Here is a 22,343-nt window from a genome sequence, read left to right on the forward strand (position 1 = left end):
GTTTCTCAGTTCTTCCGTGACAAAACTGAAAAGTTGAATGATGAGTTGCAGTCACCAGAGCGAAAGCCAATGAAACGGCAAATAAAAGAACCAAGATCGTGGCCAACTTCAGTTTGCAGTAGTCCTGAAAAAATACAGCAAAAGTCTAAGGCAGGTATAGACACGCAAGACAAAAGCCAATTTAAGGAGTCTTCTACTGGTAAAACATTTACTAGCACAACAACTGAAAAGAAAAGTTCAAGTTTACCAAGCAGTCCTCAGAAAAGTGCCACATCCCATGTAACTGAGCCAGCTATATCTAGTGAGTCTGAACCATCTTCTCCAGTGAGATCCACGTCTAGAGTCAGTGCAGTGAGAATGAAGTTTGAAGCTGCAGCCCAAAAGCAGGCCAGTCAAGCTAGTCCCTCCAAAGTACCCCCACCAGTCCAACCAAAGCCGTCAGTTAAAAAGATGCAAGAGAGTAAACTTCCAGTATTTACAAAAGGGGCAGAAAAAGGCTCTGCTGATAAAGATGTTGAAAAGGAAAGCAGTAAAACAACATCACCACCAAAATCTCCCAAGTTGGCAGATGACAGTCAGACAAACCAAAATATTGTTTCAATTCAGAAATGTAGTGAACAAACTAAGAGTGTTATAGATACACAAGCCAAAGATAGCAGTAAGAAAGTTGTAGATAATGTAAATGAAGTAAGAAAGGTTGCAAAGATGAAAGAAACAACAAATGAAGTATCAAAGGTAGAAACAGAACAACAGTTGAACAAAAATCTTCGGAAAAAGTCAGAATCTCAAATTCCAGTTCCCAAATCACCAACAACCCCAAGGCCTTCACAAATACCAACGTTAATTAAGAAAGGGCCAAGCGCTGACGTAGCCCAAAGAAAGACAGATTTGACTTTTGAAATTTTGGACAATGCTCCAAAAGATTCAAACTCAAACAACCTTCCTAGTCCCAGAGAGGTGCTTGAGAAAGTTATCACATCCCCTACCACGGCAACCGCCAAAGAAAATTTTAAAGGTATTAAGACACTACCAGTATATGTAGGTGTGCAGGTTGGTAGGCAGGCAGAGAGGGATGCCAAGGGATCATTTAATGTTAAGCAAAAGTCAAATGGTCTTAGCCCTATTATTAGCCCTGATGAAGATACACTGGAGCAGGTTTCTTTTATAGATAGTTCAGGGAAAAGTCCAATAACCCCAGAGACTCCTAGTTCGGAAGAGATTAGCTACGATCTCACCACACGAACTCTAGATGGTTTTATGGGATTTATGCCCGGAAAACCAAGTCCGATAATGGAGGTATCTGAAGAATCGGAGGGAGAGGAGAAAGCAGTATTCACATTCAAAGAAGTGACTCCAGAAAGCAAAGATAGTCCAGACACAGATGTGGTCAATGCAAATAAACAAGAAACTAATGATAATGAAAAGGAGTTGAATGCGCTGAATAGATTGCAATCAACAGGCGATGATAGACAGGTTGAAATAGTGCAAGAAAGAAAAGATATCCCAAAAGATAAAGGTATTGCATACATAGAGTTTCCACCCCCACCTCCATTAGATTCATCCTCAGATAAGTCCGATACAGAGAGGAAAGGGTCTTGTGCATCTTCAGAAACAGAAACTGAAATGATGGAGGTGAATTTACAAGAGGAACATGATAAACATCTTCTTAAAGAGCCAATAATATGCATCCAACCCCCAACTCCTATACCATCCGGGGGTGAAGATGGCCAGACTGAGGAGGAGCAAGATGATGAGTCTATCTTCCAGCCAATCCCTTGTAAAAAGTTAACGTCTAAACCTAAAGAGGAGGAGGAGGACAAGAAGAAAGAGAAGAAATCTAAAAAGCATGATAAAAATGGGAATAACAAAGAAGCAAATGGTACCAATGGATCCAATGGTTCAAAAGGGTCCAATGGTAAAGGAGAGGACTATGACTATGAACAGAATGGTAATGATCAGTCTATTACTGACTGTTCCATAGCAACAACAGCAGAGTTTTCCCATGACACTGATGCAACAGAGATAGACTCATTAGATGGATATGAACTTCAGGATGAGGATGATGGACTAAGTGAGCAGGCTGATCTAAAACTGTATGGGTATCCAGACAGCAGGAGGGATGTGTGGGCATCTGAGTCTTTTAGGACAACTGACCGGTCTTTTCCTCCAACTAAACTGGAGGTGATCGAGGAGGAGAAAACGCCAGAGGAATACCAGAAGGATATTTGCAAAAAAGACACAAATGGAAAAACAAATGGTGTGAAAAAAGACAATGGTAAAACTGATCCAAAGCCCTTGGATAATGAAGGGTTTTCAGACACTTATTTTAGTTACAAATTAGAGGAAGAATTTAATTCCACTTTTAAGACTGTTGCCACTAAAGGGCTGGACTTTGACCCGTGGCCAAGTAAAAGTGGAGATGAAGTTGACATGGGCGGGACCAAGGGGGGCAACGGTGAGCCTAAACCGTTTGGCCTGGCTGTGGATGAGCAGTCCCAGGCCACAACGCCGGACACCACTCCGGCCCGAACCCCGACGGACGATAGCACGCCCACAAGCGAGCCTAACCCATTCCCCTTCCATGAAGGGAAGATGTTTGAGATGACGCGCAGTGGTGCAATTGACATGAGCAAGAGGGACATGGTGGAGGAGAGGCTGCAGTTTTTTCAGATTGGTGAGCATTACCCTTTAGCGGGCAGGTACCGAGTCAGGGATTTAGAGTTAGACTTACATGATGATGATGATGAGGAGGAGGACAGTCAGGAGTCCACAGAGAGCTTCCCACAAATACCTATACCCACAACCACAGTGCAGCTAGAGATCTCAAATGGTGCAGGCTGCAGCAGCACATGTCACGACTTTACTTCTCACACTGAGCCCACGTTTTCCACTTTTAGAACAGGATCAAAGTTTTCAAGTGACAATAACTTTGATGTTTCAAATAGCACTTCCAAATCTAAAACAAGCACTTTTGATTCATCTCATTACATAACTACAGCCTCTGAAACCTCAAATTATTCAGCCCATTCTAACTATAGCACATCAAGTATGGCAGATTACTGGAGCAATATATCATTAGGTATTATAAATTATTACACTTTGGGTGGGGTAGAGGAAAACATGGACTCAACACACAACATCCATAGTAGCAATGCAGATTCTCATAACAGTTCATGTGAGTCTACTCAGGTGGACAAAGTTGTATCTGACTTGACTATAGGTCCTGCACTACAAGAGGACAATATAGTGGAAGTACACAATATCACGGGAGACAGGGATGCCATTCATGTAGCAATTACACACACTGCAGCCAAAGAGGTAAACACTAAGATATGCAAGTCTAGGTTACCAGTCAGGGTTCCTAATCACAAGCTATGCATTCAGATGTCTTCAGAAGCACAACTTACTCACAAGCAAGCAACAGGGAAGGATAATGCAATGCACATAGTTAGTAAAAGATGTGACAGGTCTAAAAATTCATTTCAGAAAAGCAAAATTCCTATTTGGAATTCACTAAAAAGGAAAGAGGCTAAATCTGTGGTTAAAAAGCAAGGTATTAACCTTAACCAAATCATTAAAGATAGCCATAGCAGAAAATCCAAATTAGAAAAAAGTAATAGTGAAATATGTAGGAAAAAAGCCAATTTTAAAACTTGTAATAGCAAGGATGACAAAGCTAGGGGAAAACCAGTATCCTCCCACTCCTTAGAGAAAAAATCACTGAAAAGGAACGTGATTGAAACTAAATCTGTGGTTAAAAAGCAGGGTATTGTAACAGTCGAGGTTAACCAAATACTTAAAGATAGCCATAGTAGAAAATCCACAACACAAATTACAGAAAAACAGAAAATCAGTACTGAAGCTTGTCAGAAGAAGTCAAATTTTAAGGAGAACCAAGCCAGGGGCAAGCCAGGATCTTCACACACATTAGAGGAAAGCTCACTAAATAGGAAAGAGATTGAAACAAAATCTGTTCTCAAAAAGCAGGGTGTTAAAACAGTCAAGGTTAACCAAATATTTATAGATAGCCATAGTAAAAACTCCACAAGTAAATCCAATAGTGAAGTATGTCAGAAAAAGTCAAATTGCCAGGAGGACCAAACTAGGGGCAAGCCAAGATCCTCACACTTATTAGCGGAAAAGTCACTGGCCACTGAGGACACGAAGCTTCGAAGCAGGAACACTTCCCTGTCAGAGAAGAGATCCAGCCCTCCACCCACCTGCACCCAACGCACCATCACCACCACTACACCTCCGCCTGCCCCACCTAGCCTTGTGTCAGCTGAGGTTGAGCCAGCAGCCAGGATGTGTAGGTGGACACGAGAAGGACAGAAGAGGCCAGAGAGTCAGGCTGATGCTCCACTCATGGCTGCCCCTGTCACAGAGAGTTTGTAAACTCTTTTAAACCCTTCTTATTATGAACTCTACTTTCTCTCTATGTGAGGAGATGCATGCAGGTGTTGTTGTGGTGGATTGTGGGTGATCTGTGATGTGATGTATTTGTCTCTAGTCCCTCTTCTTGTCCTGTGCTGTCTCAGTATGGCAGGGCGAACAGATACTGTACCAGACAGTGATTACATAACTATTATATGTTTAACTTTTAGAATAGTTTGGACAGTTGCGTTATTTTTAGTGTTTTGTTTTTTCCCTTAGCACAAGATTTACAAACTAGAAAAGCACTCAGAAAGCGCAGACCTCCGCCAAGGACTACAGTCCCCCTCATATTAATTGTGTTTTCCATAAATATTTGTCTCGTATCTTTCAATTTGGAATATGAAAGAGGATCCCATTGTCCATCCCTCAGTCAAATTTCATGGGGTTTGGTCAATAATTAACCGAGATATTGAGAAACAAAATTTTTGGCCCCATTTACCACAATGTTAACTAAAATTTCAAAGTGATCCAGAATCCAGGATTTCTTCCGGATCACCCCCAAAATGAAATCAGTTCTTCCTTTTCACATTTCCAACAAATCCTGAAACTTTCATCAAAATCGGTCCATAACTTTTTGAGTTATGTTGCTAACAGACAAACAAACAAACAGACAAACGCTGGCAAAAACATAACCTCCTTGGCGGAGGTAAAAATAATAAATTAAGTGATCGACTAGTCAGTGATTCCTTATTTATTTTGATCAGCTGACTAGTCCAATGATTTGTTCATTTTTGAGATTTGAGACATTGAGATTTTTGGAAGTGAAAATATAATGACTGGCAGCTAGTCTAGATATATTTAAGTGTATTTTTGATCAAAATCAGTTTAATAATGCCACTGTGTTTATAAAGATTCTTTTGGAATGTGTTTTAGAGTCTGTGTAGTTCATGTAATGATTAACGTTTATCAAATACGATTACAATGATTTTATTAGCCAATTAGTCACTATTATTCTGATCATTTGTTGCAACCATGTAATACTTGACGCTCAATCAGGTGTAATATTTATGCATTACAGTGGCAGTTATGACAGACATGGAATAGACTGGCAAATAAATGGGGCAGATGAGACCACTAGGAAATACAGACAGAGATTGATAGTGAACACAAGTCACAAAAAACAAATCCAGCTTTACAGTTTGTCAATGAATTGCTTTACATGTCAAGAGTTTAGTGATTTGGGATGTCTTTTGTTGTAATTGTAGTTTCAACTGTTCATTTCTATTTACTCAAGCAAAGATGTTTTAGAGGGACACACGCTCAACCAAATTTCCATAGGCGTAGGTACAGTGCAGTGTTGTGCTTGATTGGTCTGTTTGCTTGACGTATAGAGGTAGTTTCTTTGTGGTGATCGCCGTCCTTTTGCTCACAGGGAAAACAATTCATCAGCTAAACTTGAAAATCACTGTATCTGCATACCACCGGCTACAGTCCGTACTAGCTAACAAGATGTAAGATGCTGAAGACCAATACAGCTGGTGATTTTAAGTTAAGACAATGAATTGCTTTCTTCAGTGGGAGGGAATGTTGCTTGATGGTAGAAAGTAGCTTTGAAGTGCTGTGAACTTTAACTAACACTAATACTAACTGAATAACTTTTGGAACTGTGTAAGTGAGGTCTATTGGGGTCTGTTAAACAGTTCTAGTCTAGCTGAAGTTTATTAAAACAGATAATACTGGATATGTTTGGTACCAGTAGCCTACATTACACAGTATGATTCAGAATATGAGCCAGTTTAAAAAGTTTACCTTTTAACATGACTATGTCCAACCAAACAAGATCAGTAACCGTTAGTAAGTTGCACAAAACTCAATCAAAACACAAGTCAGTGCACACTACTAAGAGGTACACTAGATCCTGATGGTACCAAAGCCAAAATTACACTTTACTCTAGGCCTACATATAGAATAGATAAAGAGTCATTTTATTATATTATTGTTGTTTATTTGCTTTTAAATAATCAATATTTGTCTTGCTCCTCCCTGCCTCCTGGATGCTGTGAATATCTAGGTCCACAAAGCCCATGTGAGAGGACTGACCTCCGCATGGCCATTGTAGCAGACCACCTTGGACTCAGCTGGACTGGTGAGCCAATGCACTTTTACCTTATGTTTAATATAACATAAGATAATGATTTAATATAGGCTTTATTTACTAATCTATGTCAGTTTTGTTGCTCTACTATCCTTATTTGATCAAAAACTACAATCAGTACTACCTATTATTGAAACCTCCTAATCATTTCAGTTTGTCAATAGATGTAAAATCTGCTAGATTCATATCTCTTTAAGCATGGGTTAGTGCTCTGCCAAACAGACTGCACTGCAATGAGGAGTTCTCGGTATCCGACCCACCCACATGTGAATAATTTGAACTAGCTTCAAAGCAATATGTTTTGTGGTGTCTACTGCCCCCTGGTGGACAAATAATGCCACACGTTTGTGCAGCACTGCAGAGGAATTTATTCACCATGTCTAAGCTTAAACAGATTAGAACACAATAAGTATTCACGTGTATAGCAATTGATTTGTTTAATTGAATAAAAAGTAACAAATGCAAAAATGCAGTTCTGAATTCTTGATAATTGTTTGTATCAAAAAATATCTAGGTTAATCTTTTCAGACATCATAATAAATGTATTTGTTAGGTAATCAATTTAAACTCATTTTAAAACAAAGCAATAATCAACATTAATTAAAACATAAATATAACTGATCATGTATGTATATAACTTGTAGCATTGCACACAACATTTATTAGATTAGAAGATTTGATTATTTGTCTGTATATTTACTGTCAATGCAAAAACAGTGACTTCAAACTGTACACATAGATTATCATTATTTTTGAACACAACATTATTTTCAAGTATAGGGTGTGGTCACTGCAGTCTGTCCCGGCCCACCTGCACTGCAGCATTGCCCTGGCGTCTTGTACGTGTCTCCCATTGGGTGTGGCTCTGCTTGTATTTATGAAAGTGAGCGAGTTGCATTAGAAGTATGTCAGGAGCCGCGTTGTTGTTAGTCTCTGCGGTGACTGAGTGAGTGGCCTTCAAGGAAAAAGCCCTGATTCATATTTAATGCTTGTTACCGTGGCAAAGCTGCAGATGTAACGCACATTATGTTCTCCGAGGGAGAATTTATGGGCACAGATTGGGCCTCTCTGCACACAGCACACGACATCTTACATCAAGTGCTGCTTTCAACATATTCTGACCGTGTTTGGCAGCTGAGAGCCTTGTCCATATTACCATCGACACGGAATAAATCAAGACATGAAATATAATCCACCTACAAACGTTGTGGGTTAGTTGTGTAAGATGCTGGAGTTTCCCCCATTGAGGGACAAATAAAGCTTCTCTTATCAAATGACATGACAATGCAGTTTCACAAATCTGTTCAGACCATAAATAGTAAGGCATACAACTAAAGACGTAATATTAAAAGGGATATTAAAAACAGCAAGTATTTTTATTTTTATTTGAGAAATAAATTATGAAGTATGAAACATTAGGGGTGTCACAAAATCAATAGCCCCAAATAATATAAAAACTAATATTTCAACAAGTATTGATACTGATGAAATATCATAAATAGGCAGTGAATTTACATTTTAAAAAGCTTTACCACATTCTCATATAAATGGCTGTTATTTTGTACTGGTATTTGCATTATGCTGTTTTTATTATCACTGTGGTATCAAAATTAGTATCAAGTCTTGTCTATCGAAATTTAATTTGAAAAGTTAGGATAATGGCATAACATATTTCACATACATATTTAACAACACAGTAGTAAACTCAGACAGTAAAAGTCTTTGCTGCTATAGATAACCCACTGTTTGTCTTAATTAACCTTTTTTTTTTTTTGTTTCAGAGCTGGCCAGGGAGTTGAATTTCTCTGTGGACGAGATCAACTTCATTCGTGTGGAAAACCCCAACTCTCTGACTGCTCAGAGCTTCATGCTGCTAAAGAAATGGGTGCACAGGGACGGTAAAAATGCCACAAGTGAGCATCAATACATTAATTTACATGATATTTGTGGGTTTCAGCTTCCTGTTTACAGGTGACGTTTTGAGGACCATTTTGACCATTTAAAAGACATAATATTTTGTTTTGAATTGCTACCTTATCACTCTGAAATCTCTGAATAAAGGTGTGCAATACTGATGAAAACAAATATTTCTCCCATTAGTGATAATTAGGTTTTTTGTTTTGTTTTGTTTTTTTACCAGAAATGTGTTTTGGTTGAGTAGCACAAACTGAAAACAAACATCAAGCATCAAAATTCTGCTGTATCACCGTATACCATATAATGTATGGAACATTCAACTAAGTTTCTGTTATTTTTATCAACTTTTTTGCAGCTAGCTGACAGTTTTCTTATACTATTATATAGTATAGTATATATTTCTTATACTATACTATACTTATACAATTAGCTTAATACTTTTGCATATACTTTTACAACAACTACTTTTTGTAAGTATAAAATAAAAGTTCAGATAACAAAAAATTAAAAGAAGTTGGTAGAAATAAAACTTGTGCATATCTTACCCCTTTTGCCTACCTCTACTCTATAATATTCAGTTTAATATACTTTGTATCTTTCTCTGTTGTAGCGGATGCCTTAACTACGGCGCTCACTAAGATCAACCGGTTGGATATTGTGACTTTGCTGGAAGGGCCCATATTTGACTACGGTAACATTTCAGGCACTCGCTGCTTTGCCGATGATAACGCAGTATTCCCGGATCAGTCCGATGGTAAACAGTAGCCCACCCTTAGCCTACTGCCTCTCCAGTCTATCTCTTCAGTCTCTCCCTCCATCTCTCCTCACCTCGCCCACTCTGAGCTGTAGGCACTAGGCAATAAACAAGGAATTTAAATCTGGAGTAAGTTTAGAGAGTCAATAGACAGAGGTGGTACTCAAATTTTGACAAGTAAAGTAAAAGTAGCCTCCTTATCTGCTATAGTAAAATATACTTTTGTGTAGGCCTGTCACGATAATCACTATATTGACGTATCGTTCAATATATATTAGATGATCAATAATTAACCATTTTTAAAGTAAATATTTATCGTGTGTACATTTTCTTTGCACTAAGTTAAGATTTGAGCCGTAGAAGTTGAATTAATAGAGTCTTTGACTCATTATAGATGCAAGATAAGTACTAAAGAGTTCCATTCACGTGTTTATTTATTGCAGCTGATGTTTTGTAACAATATTGTACATTTATGATCGTTTTTGTGGTTTAAATCTGCTCTTTGGTTATTGTGTCAGTGGCAAAACTTTATTTCAGTATCGTGACAGGCCTAATTTTTTACTAATAATGCTACTACAACTCAGTGAGGACTTTGATTATTACTACTATTTCTACTTTTAGTACTACCGTTAATAATTAGTACTATTACTACAGCTACATTACAATAAGCACTATAGGTCTGTACCTGCTACTACCAACAATGATAGAATGAAATGGTTAACGACTTAAACTATTTCTACAACCATTCATTTATTTACAGGACATATTCTTACTACTGTCCACCTCTGCCTATGTACTATGTATTATAAAATATATGCTTTATCATAGCGTCGTAAAGGAAGGATTCTTTTCGGTAAAATTTTGGACTATGAGACAATTCAGTGTGTGTGACTGCTGTTGATAAGTGTTCAAAAGCATGAAGTTTATTAAGAAAACCTGTGCAAATGTGTCATTGTAGCATCTGATGTTTCAGATGGCTATGGCACTGGATCATAATTTGGTTTAGTTATGTTTATGTGTATGTAACTACACAAACTCACACACTTTACGCTTTTTTAAATACATGGAAACATAATGATAAAAACCAAGTTATGTTGCTTTAAGTGTGGCAAGTCTATCCCTCTCCTTCTACCTATCATTCTTCTTTGGTTTCAAAGATGGTAGCAACTGACACATTTTACATGTTTTAATTTGTCATTATTTACTGAGTATCGCCTGCATTCTCTTGTTTGAATATGACAATGTAATAACCATATCTATTTTTAGTCATTGTGGTTATACTGGCTTAAGATTCAACTATGAAACAAGTCATGCTAATGTTTACTAATGATATTTTAACTACAACTAACCTGTAATAAATATTCTGGGAGCTATTTTGAGGATCACAAATTTGCATGGCTTTTGCTTTGTTGTCAGAGGCTGCCTGCTCTAACTGTTGTTAATATGTGGTGGTCTTTTCAACACATCTAGTTTTCAGCCAGTTTAATATAGATGAGTTGAAAATAGATCATGCTAATGCTAACTTCCTATGTGTGTGATACTGCTGTTAGCTCCCATGTAGCTAGTAGCTCTCATCTCCAGGTGCTCCAAGCCTCCACTGTACGCTCTCCTGCTTTGGTTCCAGCCTCTTCCTGATTCTCTCCCTCCTCTCTTCTAACTCCTAACACAAATTTCCCTTAATAATAATCAACTAGAAGTATTTCAATCACTAACCTGCCTATTTACCTTGATGCTAAACTAACGGAGTGATCATAAGTTAGAACAACATGACATAATCTTAACAACGCCCCCTGCAGTTTGATCCTGGAAATCACGCAAGAAACCAAGCATGATTAGCTATCTATTTTGTTTTTTTCCTTCTTCTTCTTCTTCTTTTTTTTACAACAATTCTTCAACTATTTTGTGGGAATTTCTATCTTTTCAAGTCGTCGCTGCTCCGGACTAAGCGCTGTTTTGCTTATCAATTAATATAAGCAAATATCTGGCTTCTGCAGCTTCAAATAACATTCATTTGAACATCTTGTGCATTAAATGTCTGTCTTTTCATGCTATTTATCCATGTGCGTTTTGTCTAACTAACTGCTGTCTTCTTGTCTCGTGTGAATTGTGTTATAGCCAAATCTGTAAAACCTCTTGGCTCTCCTACATGCCCTAAATTCCTTAAAAAATCACTATTTCCTAAATCCTCAATATCGACTATCATTCCGAGTCTATTCCCCGCAGCTTTTCCATTTCCTAGTTCAACTTCCTGTTTGCAATTCCAGGCCCCGTCCCCAGCTCCTCCTGTTTATGTCCTCCCTATTGCACCTGTCCTGCCTCGTCTTTCCAGTCTCTCCTACTCTCCTCCGTCTATGCTTGGATCCTCATTCTTTTTTCCTATTCATTTTTCGCTTGATAAATCTGTATCTTTCAAGCTTTCTGCTCTTCCTCCTTGCCCTTTGACCTCTCCCCCGTCCTCCCCCCTGCCCCCTGGTGTCCCGTCACACTTCAGGCGGGATCACTCTGTACCTGAAATCTATATTTAACTATACTAACATGAACTAACTCACTAACCCATGTAAAATGTCAAGTTTTGCCAAATTGTCCTTCATAGAGCAGAGCATAAAGCCTGGTATAACCTACAAACAAAAAACGACTGAAATTTAGATTTGTTTCCTTAAAGTTGTCTTCCATCTCCATCTTTTCGTGTGACTTTTCATGTGTTAATATGTATTTTTCATTACATTTGTTGAGCAGAAAGTGCTTGTTCACAAGTTTGAGGTTTTTCATAGACTTAGATTAAACATTTTTTTCAAGTAAACCCATTTAGTTTTATATAAGACCTGCTGTATACAGATAAGTATAGGTCTATGAGAGGATAGGCATACTATTATGTTTCATGTGTTTAATACTCATTTAACAGTAGTCCTCAAGTTAAAAAGCAAACTTCATCCCAGTTAGAATCTGTGTATCATTTGTTGATTTGTTTTTTAGTATAAAATCAAAAATAAGAATTTTTTTTTGAAAATTTGTCTCCAAAACCAAAATGAAATTTTTTTTTTCAGTTTTTGATTTTGTGTTTAAATTAATAATAGACCCCATGACTTAAACTGCAATGCCGGACTGAACCAGGACTGAACCACGTCCAGGACCAGACCAGAACCAGACCGGGCCTGAGACCAGGACTGAGACCAAGACTGAGACCAGGACTGAGACCGGGACTGAGGCCGGGACCAAACCAGGACCAAACCTTGATTGAGGCCAGGACCAGACCGGGACTAGACCGGGACTGAATACAGTTTAGTCCTGGTTTAGTCCTGGTTCAGTCCGTATGTGATGCAAAAGTCCGGCATCGCAGTTTAAGTCAAGGAAATGAGAAATGGCCTTTATCCACTTTGTCTATCCACTATTAATTTAAGCACAAAATCGAAGTCTGAATAAAACTAATCATTTTCCATTTTTTCATTTTGGTTTTGGAGACAAATAATGAAGAAAACAGTTGTTTTGTTTTCTTATTTTTGGTTTTATATTGAAAAACAAATGAGTGAATGATATACGGATTCATTTAGGGTTTTAATGGAAAAGGCTCGGAACTGATTTTGGTGCCTCAGTGATAATATCTAAACACATAATTACATAATAGAATTAAATGTTTTAACAAAAGGATAATAGTTCTAATTATTTGTCTTAATATCATTTTTTGTGACAACCCTACTCCTAACTCTTCTATCTTTTTCTGGTTCAAATAAGATTCACAAAAACATAAAAAATAAATAAATAAATACAATTATAAGGCAGCAAAAAAACATTTAACTATTTCACAACATTAAACTAATTCTTACTTGTATGATCACATAATCACCTCAGTACTTCTGAACAAGCTCTATATTGTTGTTTAAGCCACTTTTTGCTAAAGTGTCACCTCTCATTCCATCCACACCTCCACTGTATCCCTCCCTCCTTCCTACTTCCTTCCCTACCTCCTTGCCTCCTCTCCTTCATCCTTCCTTGTCTAAACCTTTGGTCCTCCCATCCCATTTAGGATACCACAATGTAGATCTGGAACTGCAGACGCCCTCTTCCCTCAACTATGAGCCCCCCACCCCTCTCCGATCGGACGACTTCTTTGGAGAATCTCTTGTAGAGTCCCCAAATAGGACCTCCGTTTCTAGGCCAACAGATTTGTCTCTGAATCAAACTTTAAGTACCTCCAGTAGTGACCCCACCACAGTCGCACCTCAGTTAGCATCCCAAGAGGACGTTATTATTGAATCCAGCCTACACAGAGAGGTGACAGTCTCCTACGAGAGCCCGGGAAATGACAGAAGATCCGTAGAGAAACAAGTTAAAGATCTGGAGCTGGAACAAGATGGCGGCGATGTGATTTTGGACAAAAACGACAGAAAAGAGGAAGAGGAGGAGGAAGAGGAGATGACCCAAGAGCGGATACAGAGTTTACTGGAGGACATCAAGCTGGAGGGAGGCTTGGAGGACCAGGAGATGACGGAGGAGAGGGTCAGTGCGATTCTCGAACAAGTACGGCAAGCAGAGAGGGACATGTCTTCAGTTTCAGGTTGGCAGGAAGCAGAGGCGTCTGGAGCAGCAGCGGAGTCTGCGGGGCAACCGGACGGTGCAGGGCCAGAGGAGGGCAGGTGAGTGTGATTACAAGAAATTATATGTAGTTTTCAGAATGATTATAAATTTGTGCCATTGCCATAGCAATTAACAATTTAAAACTCTATATAAAGCTTTTGAATGGGGAAAAAGACCTTACAATATTGCATATAACAATATCTTAAATCAGCACAATGTCTAACCTTTCAAATGTATTTCTTTTTTTAATCATAGTTGGGAATATGTATATATTAAAATATATATACAGTTTTGATATATTTGAAAATATATACAAATTATATATATTGTCAGTATATTTTGGAGGTTCTGGTACTGTATTATTTGTGACATAGCAAATTAATTGGATTTCTCATTATTGCAATATAAATAATAATAACTAGCGGTATTAAAAACTTAAAATGAAAAAAAAATGGATGTGGTTAAAAAGGTCTGAAGCACTCAGTGAAGGTAAAAGTCCAAGAACGAGTTTTGATCAACAAGTTATATTTTTAATATTAGAAATATAACTTATCTATCTCTTTCTCCTCTTTGTTCAGCCCTGACAGTTTGGCTGATTCCCTTGAGCAGCCGCCAGTGAAGACCGAGAAACAAAATGGAGGCCACAGTGACGCTGCGAGAGACGAGAAAGAGACCAAGAAGAAGAAGGCATCCAAGGAGGAGAGCAACAAAGCCCAGGTCAGACTTAAACATCGATATAGATGATAATATTATGTCACTTCAAGTCAACATTTACTCTGTTGTTACTTTAGAGTTTAAGAGTTTGTATGGTGAGTATGGTGTCAGCAAGTTTAATGCCAATTTTATTTATTTTGAAACATTTTCAGAATGAACTGTTAGGCCTGCCCACTCAGTCTCTTCTATATCTCTGATGTTAAACCATGATAGAGAAACAACTGTCTGGAATAGTCAAAGGCAGGCAAAGACATCAACTTTGACTGGATAAAATCAGCTGTGACTGGAGGTTAATGTATTATGGTTCTCTTCCAACAAAATACCTTTTAAAGAATACAAGCAATATCTTTCAGTCTAATTTCTTTCACAAATAGCTGCTTTTCCTGAATTAGAACAAATATAGACAGATACCTGTCACAGGCCTACAGAAAGTCGCATTCTTATTTTATCACAACATTTATAATTAAAGTTCTCTTGATACAATGTGTCCCCGGGGCTGTTGGGATGCTTTGGTCAGGGAGGGGCCAGAGCTGCAGACTCTGACTCCGATGACGAGGCCACAGTGACCACTCGAGTGTATCGCCGAAGGGTCGTGCTCAAGGTCAGGCGTCTGTGTGTACAGGCGTAAACAGTGATTGATTGGAGTGTAGCATGATTATTTCTGTTTTCTTTTGCTTTGCTTGGATTGTTAGATTGCCAGTCTCCAGGTAGATTAGACAAAGAAGCTAGAGACCATTTTAAGTAGCAGAAAAAGTAATAGACTAGGATGTAGGATGATGCCTGGTAAAGTGTAAATAGTTGTTTAAAGTTGGACATTTGGACTAAAATCTCATGTATATGGTTAAAAATAAAGAGTACTATGTATTTCTGGTGGAGGGTCCATCATTTGTATTTACTGTATTTGCCGGGAATAGTCCACAGTATGGCATTACAACGTAGCTGCCTAACAAAATAAATTTAAAAAAATGGATTCATACAGTGAGCGGGATGTCCTCTCCACAGATCTGACCTCTAACTTGACCCGGTGCCATTACCTGTTTGTCTCTCTGGAGTTTATTGCCATTCTGTGAAACATTTTAGGAATTTAAATCATTATAGAGACAACCAGGTACCAAAACCTTCACCAGAAAAAGTTACATAGTGCACCTTTAAAGATTATATACCATTCTTGCACATTGTTTTCATTTTGCATTTCTATTGGTTGATCTGGCTGCATAAGCTGGGCTGCATTTTTCCATGTGCGAGTAATAGTTCCGTGCTATTGTCATGCAAATTAACATTTTCATCATACATATCATTCCTGCTGTTTTGTTTTACATTTTACCATTATTTCAATCCTTTTTGTTTATACTAAATCCAGGGCGAGGAGGCCAAAAACCTTCCTGGGGAGTCTGTGACAGAGGAGCAGTTCACAGATGAAGACGGAAATCTGGTCACAAGAAAAGTAACTGCTCCCTCCTCTCCACATTTAGTGACTTTATTTTATCATCACTCACTATAATCTAACTCACTGATTTTATTTGGAGTCCTGAAGTCTGCTACTAAAAGCTACCAAAATACATTTTTCATGACTTTGATTACTTCTAAGACTGTTTCTGAATTTTGAGGTGAAGGGGATAAAATATACATTCTTCTTTCCCTACAAAAAATATTGCTTCAGTTGCATAAATTAAATGACGATGATGTTTTTGTGTAAGTTCAACAAAAAAATAACCAGTAAGATAAATATAAGACTTTTCATAATTTGTACAGACATAATATACACAATAGGACTGAAACGTTAAGTGATTAATCAGCACTAATCAAATATTAAAATAGTTATAGTAACTAATTTATGAATCGATTAATGTTTTTCTGAGCTATACGCAGACTCCAAACCACGTGATGGGAGAAGAAGTTTTATGATGTAGACAGAGCAGCAGTTACACCAAAATGACTCATGAAACACATCAAATTTGTGTTTTTAATAAACAAATGATTTTTTTGTAAATATACTGTATGAACTTATACATCTGTAACAACACCTTTTTAGCTTCATCTTCATCAAATTTATTAAAAACCTCAAATTCACAGACTTTTCGAGATCTAAACAAGTAATCAATTTATCAAAAGATTGCCAGATTGAAAACCAAAATCATTTTTAGTTGTAGCTCTAATACATGTTAATACTAATACAATAATGACTTAACAAAACATAGATAATTCACAATATCCTATAAGGCACAAGGATAAAATACAACTTAACTTCACTTTGAATAGAAGGTCACTTGGAGTTCAATCATAAAATGTTTTGGGCCTTTGTTTCAACATAGCATTAGCATCTAAACAAATGAAACATTAACATATTCATTTCATTTCATTATTCATTTCATTCCTTTCAAACTCCCTCCCTGTCCTTCTAACTCACCTCTGCCCCCTACAGGTGATCAGAAAGGTGGTGCGTCGTGTGTACAACTCAGAGGAGTTAAAAGAGGGGGAGACAGTCACTGTGGCTGTAGATGTTGGTGGTGGTGTTGGTGGTGGTGCTGATGACTTACCTGCAGGGGGCGCTGACACTGACCCTGACCCTGCCCCTTCTTCAGGAAAAGGGGGAAAGGGCAAGAAGAAGGGCAAGCGTTCTCGAGGCAAATCTGAGGTTGGACTCAACAGAGAGCCGCCATCTTTGTAGTCCAGAATAGAGTCTAATATCTAACTTAGAAGACTAATTTTCGTTTGCGTGTATTTGCTCTAACAAACTAACACTCTTCTTTCTTAACTGTCTTCTCTCTTTCAGCATGCTGCTTGAAAACTTCTGCTCAACTTCATGAACTCGAAATTACAATTTAATTTGTGTCAGTTTGTCTGGTCTAATTGTGGTTTCCTTCCGTAGTCTGGAGAAGGAGGCAGCAAAAAACAAGGCAAGAAGGGTCAATCGTAACAGTGAAGCTCATGAACTGGTAAGAGATTGGTTATATCTTTATTCTTTATCTATTCATTAGTTTCTGTTTCCTGATTTATCGTGTTTTGAATTGGTTCTAATATAATAAACAATCAAGATTCAGTACATGTATCTAAATTACCTGTTTGTTTCTTTAAAGCCTCAGTATGTACCTTTTAGGCCAAAGAATAGGCTAAAATAAAAGCTTGGTTTTTTTTTTTCATTTTTGCTGTGTTTGTTACACTGAAAACATAAAATAACACACATGTTCTTACAAATGTTGCATCTGCACAAACCTGACTCTTAATTGGCCTGGAATAGGACCGATTTCTCCTTCCTTTGGCTATAATCTTCCACAGAAAAGTAGAAAAGTATATATCGATGTTAAAGTACTTTTCTCTTTCCTTTTTTTTTTAATTGGGTCATTTTGCAGCTCTACAAAACAAAAACAAAACATAGACCACAACTACATGGATCACGACAGAAAGGGTCTAAGCTGAAGCAAAAGTACCAAACCCTATTAAACAATGACAGAATTCCAAGAAAGAAAGCAGCTCATGAACGACAGGTTTGCATTTACAATTTCACTAATGACTTACTGTATATATAAGAGACAAAACATAAAGTAAAACAATTAGAACAAACATTTAATGCATCATTCATTCAGCTCTATATCTTTCAAAACATAATGCTTTATACTTTATACTTTTTATTTATTTATTTATTTTTTAAGGCTTCTACAGTGTTAGACTTTTTTAAATCCTCACTCAGTTTGTTCCATAAACTAACCCCTCTAACAGAAATACAATCACTTTTTTTCCTAGTTCTTGTCTTCATTTTTTTTTTTTTGAAGATGCCAGTTTTGATTTGTTTGTTTTTTGTTTTTTTGTTTTTTGTTTTTTCTCGTTTATGGTTGTACAAACTAATAATAATGTTAACAAAGGCACAAAAGTTTATGATCATACAAAATAAACCACAATGAGAATGAAAGAATATAAGGATTTTTTTTTGTTTTCGTTTATGGTCATACTAACTAAGAAAGTTACTTTATTAACTTTCTATTTCTATGGAATCATGCAGGTGGCTTACCTCCTCCAGAAAGTCACATACTGTACAGTACCTTTCATCATAATCAGTGCTGTAGTAGTGTTTCCAGAGAGAGGACTGGACTATTATTTGGCCTTTAACTTTGCAATTTGTTGTTACAAGTTAAAGTGATTTCAAGTCATTATAAATTAAGTAGTAGTAGTAGTAGTAGTAGTAGTAGTAGTAGTTAGTAGTAGTGTAGTAGTAGTAGTTGTAGTAGTTGTAGAAGTAGTAGTTGTAGTAGTAGAAGTAGTAGTTGTAGTAGTAGTAGTAGTATAATAAATCATTTTCTCTGTTTATTTCCCAGATCCACAGTCGTCCACCTGTGACATCGCGCACCTGGAGGGAATTCTCAAACTGGAAACACCTGCACCGGGAGCCATGTTGACAACACCAAAATCTGAAATTTTCACTTTTAAAAAAACGCATGGTTTTACAGAAGCAAAACAACTTCATTTATACATTTGATTTCGCATGAGCATGTCACCACTACTTTTACGGTTGGAACAGCAAACAACACACAGCGCAGGGACCGAGTGTGACCAAAGATGGCGCTCCTGGGACAAAAAATCGAGAATACAAAACGGACTTCCTGATAGACACTTGCCTTATATGGTCGACTTTTCCTGTTGGAGCCACAGTATTCAGGTGCACTGAGTGGTTCCTAGATTGAAAATAATGAATTCTAGCAGCGAATGGGTGATTTTAATGTAAATAATTGACACTGTATAAATCAATAGAGTTTATGCACTGATGAGCGGGGGGAAAGCTTTGCAGAATCAGTGAGTTTGTATGGAGCGATGGGCACTTAAGTCTTCAGTGTCCCTCCTCAATGTTGCTCTTCCTGAAAACTACAAAACAAGCTGTATGTACATGAATGACAAAAGTGCTTGATGATTAACAAAATGGACGTTTCTTGAATCCAGTTGTTACTACCCGGAAATATTTTTTTGATTTGACTCAGAGAAACTAATTTTTGCTGCATGTAACGTCACTTTATTTTAACTTTCCTAATTTTCCTGCTAATACGAAGCACTGTAATCCTCCTATTACGATGGTACTTCTGTGTGGACACTCATAGTAACTCATCTATGCCTGTTTTTATTTGATTTTTTTATAATCTTTCTACACACTCCGCTCATTCAAATACTTATGCTTCCACAAATACTAGCTAGCAGTTTGCAATTACTCACCAATACAAATGACTGTAGACTTTGTTAGCTTCAAAACGCTAGCTGCCTCATGTGCACCGAATAGTCTGTATGCTCATGCTTCTACTTGCTTTTAGATCTGCTGTGTTTTTTAAAGGGGACTTTTTATTTTGATGGTTTGATGATTTTTAATCTTTATTTAATTGGTTGTATTTTAACACAAGAGCAGAAGATCTCATTTTTAATACCAATAGGATAAAAACGTTGTACTTTTTACTTAAATCAACAGTATTGTTAAAGATCAGATTTTCTGTTCCTGTGTACATTTGTGTGTCTGTCTTTTTTCATACAAAAGCACCGAAGCATCCACTGTCTAAAGATGACGAAACCTGGTACAACCCTGTATGGACATAGCCTACACTGGATGAACAAAATAATTATTTAAGCAGAAAATAAATTGTGTTTAAATTGAAAAGTATGTGTGTAGTTTGTGGTCTGTTTGTGAAATGCTATAAAAGCTGAGTTCACTTGGTTTGATCACGGTCCTGATGTAGACTTGGTTTGGTCCTCTTGTGTCTTGGTCCTGGTTCAGTCCTGGTTAAGTTCTGTATTTTAGTCTCAATGTTTGTGTGTTTGAGTGAACCCAAACCCAGCCATACTTACTGTACATCATAGTGTTTGGTTAATGACAGAGGTGGGACTTGCGAGTCGTGACTTGGTCTCGAGTCAGACTTGAGTCACTATTTTTAGGACTTGAGACTTGATAAATTAGACTTGGGATTCAATTTGGACTTGAAGGTCAGTGACTTCGGACTTGGCTCGGACTTGAGCCCCGTGACTTGAGAAGACTTGATACTTTTCCTAAAAAAATATATGGTTTTTGAAAACGCTTTTTTTTTCAGTTGATAAATGATTAAATGATGATGATAAAATAATTTTACAGGAACAAACTGGAACATGTCCCTCCCACTTCTTTGTTTGTTACTTTGGATGAAACTGAAGTACTGTTGTGATGTGGTATCATCAAATGTACTACAGTAATGTACAGTACAATAAAGTACAATACAGTAAAATGTATGGAACTACATATATCATGACCCTTCATGACAAAAAAAAAAAAAAAGAAACTGTTATTTAGCACTTTTGAATCTGAATTATTTTTATTCTGACAGTAATGATTCACACTAAGATCTTTGCAGTTCTACAACTCTTATATAAATAATCATATATAAATATGCCATGACTTTTTAAGTACAAATGAGCTTAAAAATCATATAAATTGCAAAAATCTAAGCTGTAATTGCTGTTTTGGTTTAAAGACTTGAAATGACTTGAAGCTCAAAGTAGACGACTTGGACTTGACTTGGACTTAAGGGCCAGTGACTTAAGACTCGACTTGGACTTGTCTGTATTTGACTTGGGACTTGACTCGGACTTGAGGTCAAAGACTTACTTGAGACTTGCAAAACAACAACTTGGTTCCACCACTGGTTAATGATGTCTAGATATTTTTGTTTCTACCTAAATTCACTGATGAGGAGACTCACTATATTGTTATAAGCATTGTACTATTTGAAAAAACCTGCATACGTATTGTTTTCACAGAGATAGACAAGTTTAATGACATACTGCGGAACATCAAAACAATGCAGAGAAGCTGGTGGTGTACTACCCTCTACCAGAAAGGCTGTGTGGTGCACCTTTAATTTCAATTATGGACAGTACTCTCGAATACTGGTAGTGTTTCAGACTATTTTCAAACCAATGGAAACATTAACACCAATTCAAGAGCGATCCAATGAGGTCTTTATGTCTTTATGTCTTTTTGATAACCCTACATAATGGTGGTTAATCCTCCTCCCTCCTGTTTATGTGCTGAGAGAGCAAATTTGTCTTTCAATAAAAAAAAACAAGGGCATGCAGAACTGAACAGCAGACATCGACATTGGTCAGAGTTGTTGTTTACAGTTGAAAGTTTATATTTTGAGAGATCAAACTGACATTTAGCGCTAAGGGCATCCAGAATTGAATCAGAGACATCTTGATTATTGGTCAATACTAATACAACAGATCAAATGGAAACTCTTATATTTAACCCTTAACAGTCTGCCCTGTAGCTATTGAAAAGTAGATTAGTCCAAATTAGAAACAAGTCCACTAGCAGAATCTATATCACTTTGTTTGTTTACAAGCCTTTTATAGCCAGGAAATGGTAAGGCAAAGTTTATTTATAACACTGTTTGTACACAGAGTAATTCAACATGCTTTAGGGAAAAAGAAAGACAACCAAATCACAACACAAACAAATCTAAATGTAAATAATCATCATAAAACTAACATTAAAAGAGAAGAGAGATGAGTGTGGAGTGGAATAAAAACCTTTCTGTCATACGCAGAGCTAAACAGAACCATTTTGAGCCCGGATTTAAACATAATCGGGCTTGGAATTAAATATGATCCTTATGCACGAAACAGACTTTGAAATGACAATGTCCCATATAAATTTATGTGAATGACTATCTGAATCATAGTGGAATTTTTTTTTGTGGATAGATATAAAGAGATTAGATTGAAGCATGCTTTCCCTTTAACTTGTATTGTCATCACCACGCAGGAGTCATGTGCATCTGAATGGACAAAGTACAGCTTGCACACTTGTACCCTCACCTCATCCTCTCTGTGACATAAGAGTCTGTGTCGTTG

At 37.2% G+C, this 22,343-nt stretch overlaps 1 protein-coding gene across 1 annotated transcript in view; it reads left to right on the top strand.

Moving 5' to 3' along the window:
- The window catches only part of LOC110154346 (ankyrin-3-like), an 82,356-nt gene extending 62,270 nt beyond the window's left edge, over positions 1-20,086 (top strand). The window contains exons 37-47 of the mRNA XM_055150022.1: positions 1,807-1,835; positions 6,447-6,520; positions 8,311-8,442; positions 9,057-9,200; positions 13,222-13,831; positions 14,351-14,489; positions 15,004-15,087; positions 15,847-15,930; positions 16,909-17,121; positions 17,356-17,422; positions 18,797-20,086. Coding sequence (XP_055005997.1) covers positions 1,807-1,835; positions 6,447-6,520; positions 8,311-8,442; positions 9,057-9,200; positions 13,222-13,831; positions 14,351-14,489; positions 15,004-15,087; positions 15,847-15,930; positions 16,909-17,121; positions 17,356-17,403 — 1,557 coding nt within the window. The 3' untranslated portion in view covers positions 17,404-17,422; positions 18,797-20,086. The remainder of the gene's footprint in view (positions 1-1,806; positions 1,836-6,446; positions 6,521-8,310; positions 8,443-9,056; positions 9,201-13,221; positions 13,832-14,350; positions 14,490-15,003; positions 15,088-15,846; positions 15,931-16,908; positions 17,122-17,355; positions 17,423-18,796) is intronic.
- Positions 20,087-22,343: the final 2,257 nt, after the last annotated feature.

This window comes from Boleophthalmus pectinirostris, unplaced genomic scaffold (assembly GCF_026225935.1).
Source record: "Boleophthalmus pectinirostris isolate CB_2022bp ecotype Guang Dong unplaced genomic scaffold, ASM2622593v1 HiC_scaffold_14, whole genome shotgun sequence".
Taxonomy (NCBI): Eukaryota; Metazoa; Chordata; class Actinopteri; order Gobiiformes; family Gobiidae; genus Boleophthalmus; species Boleophthalmus pectinirostris.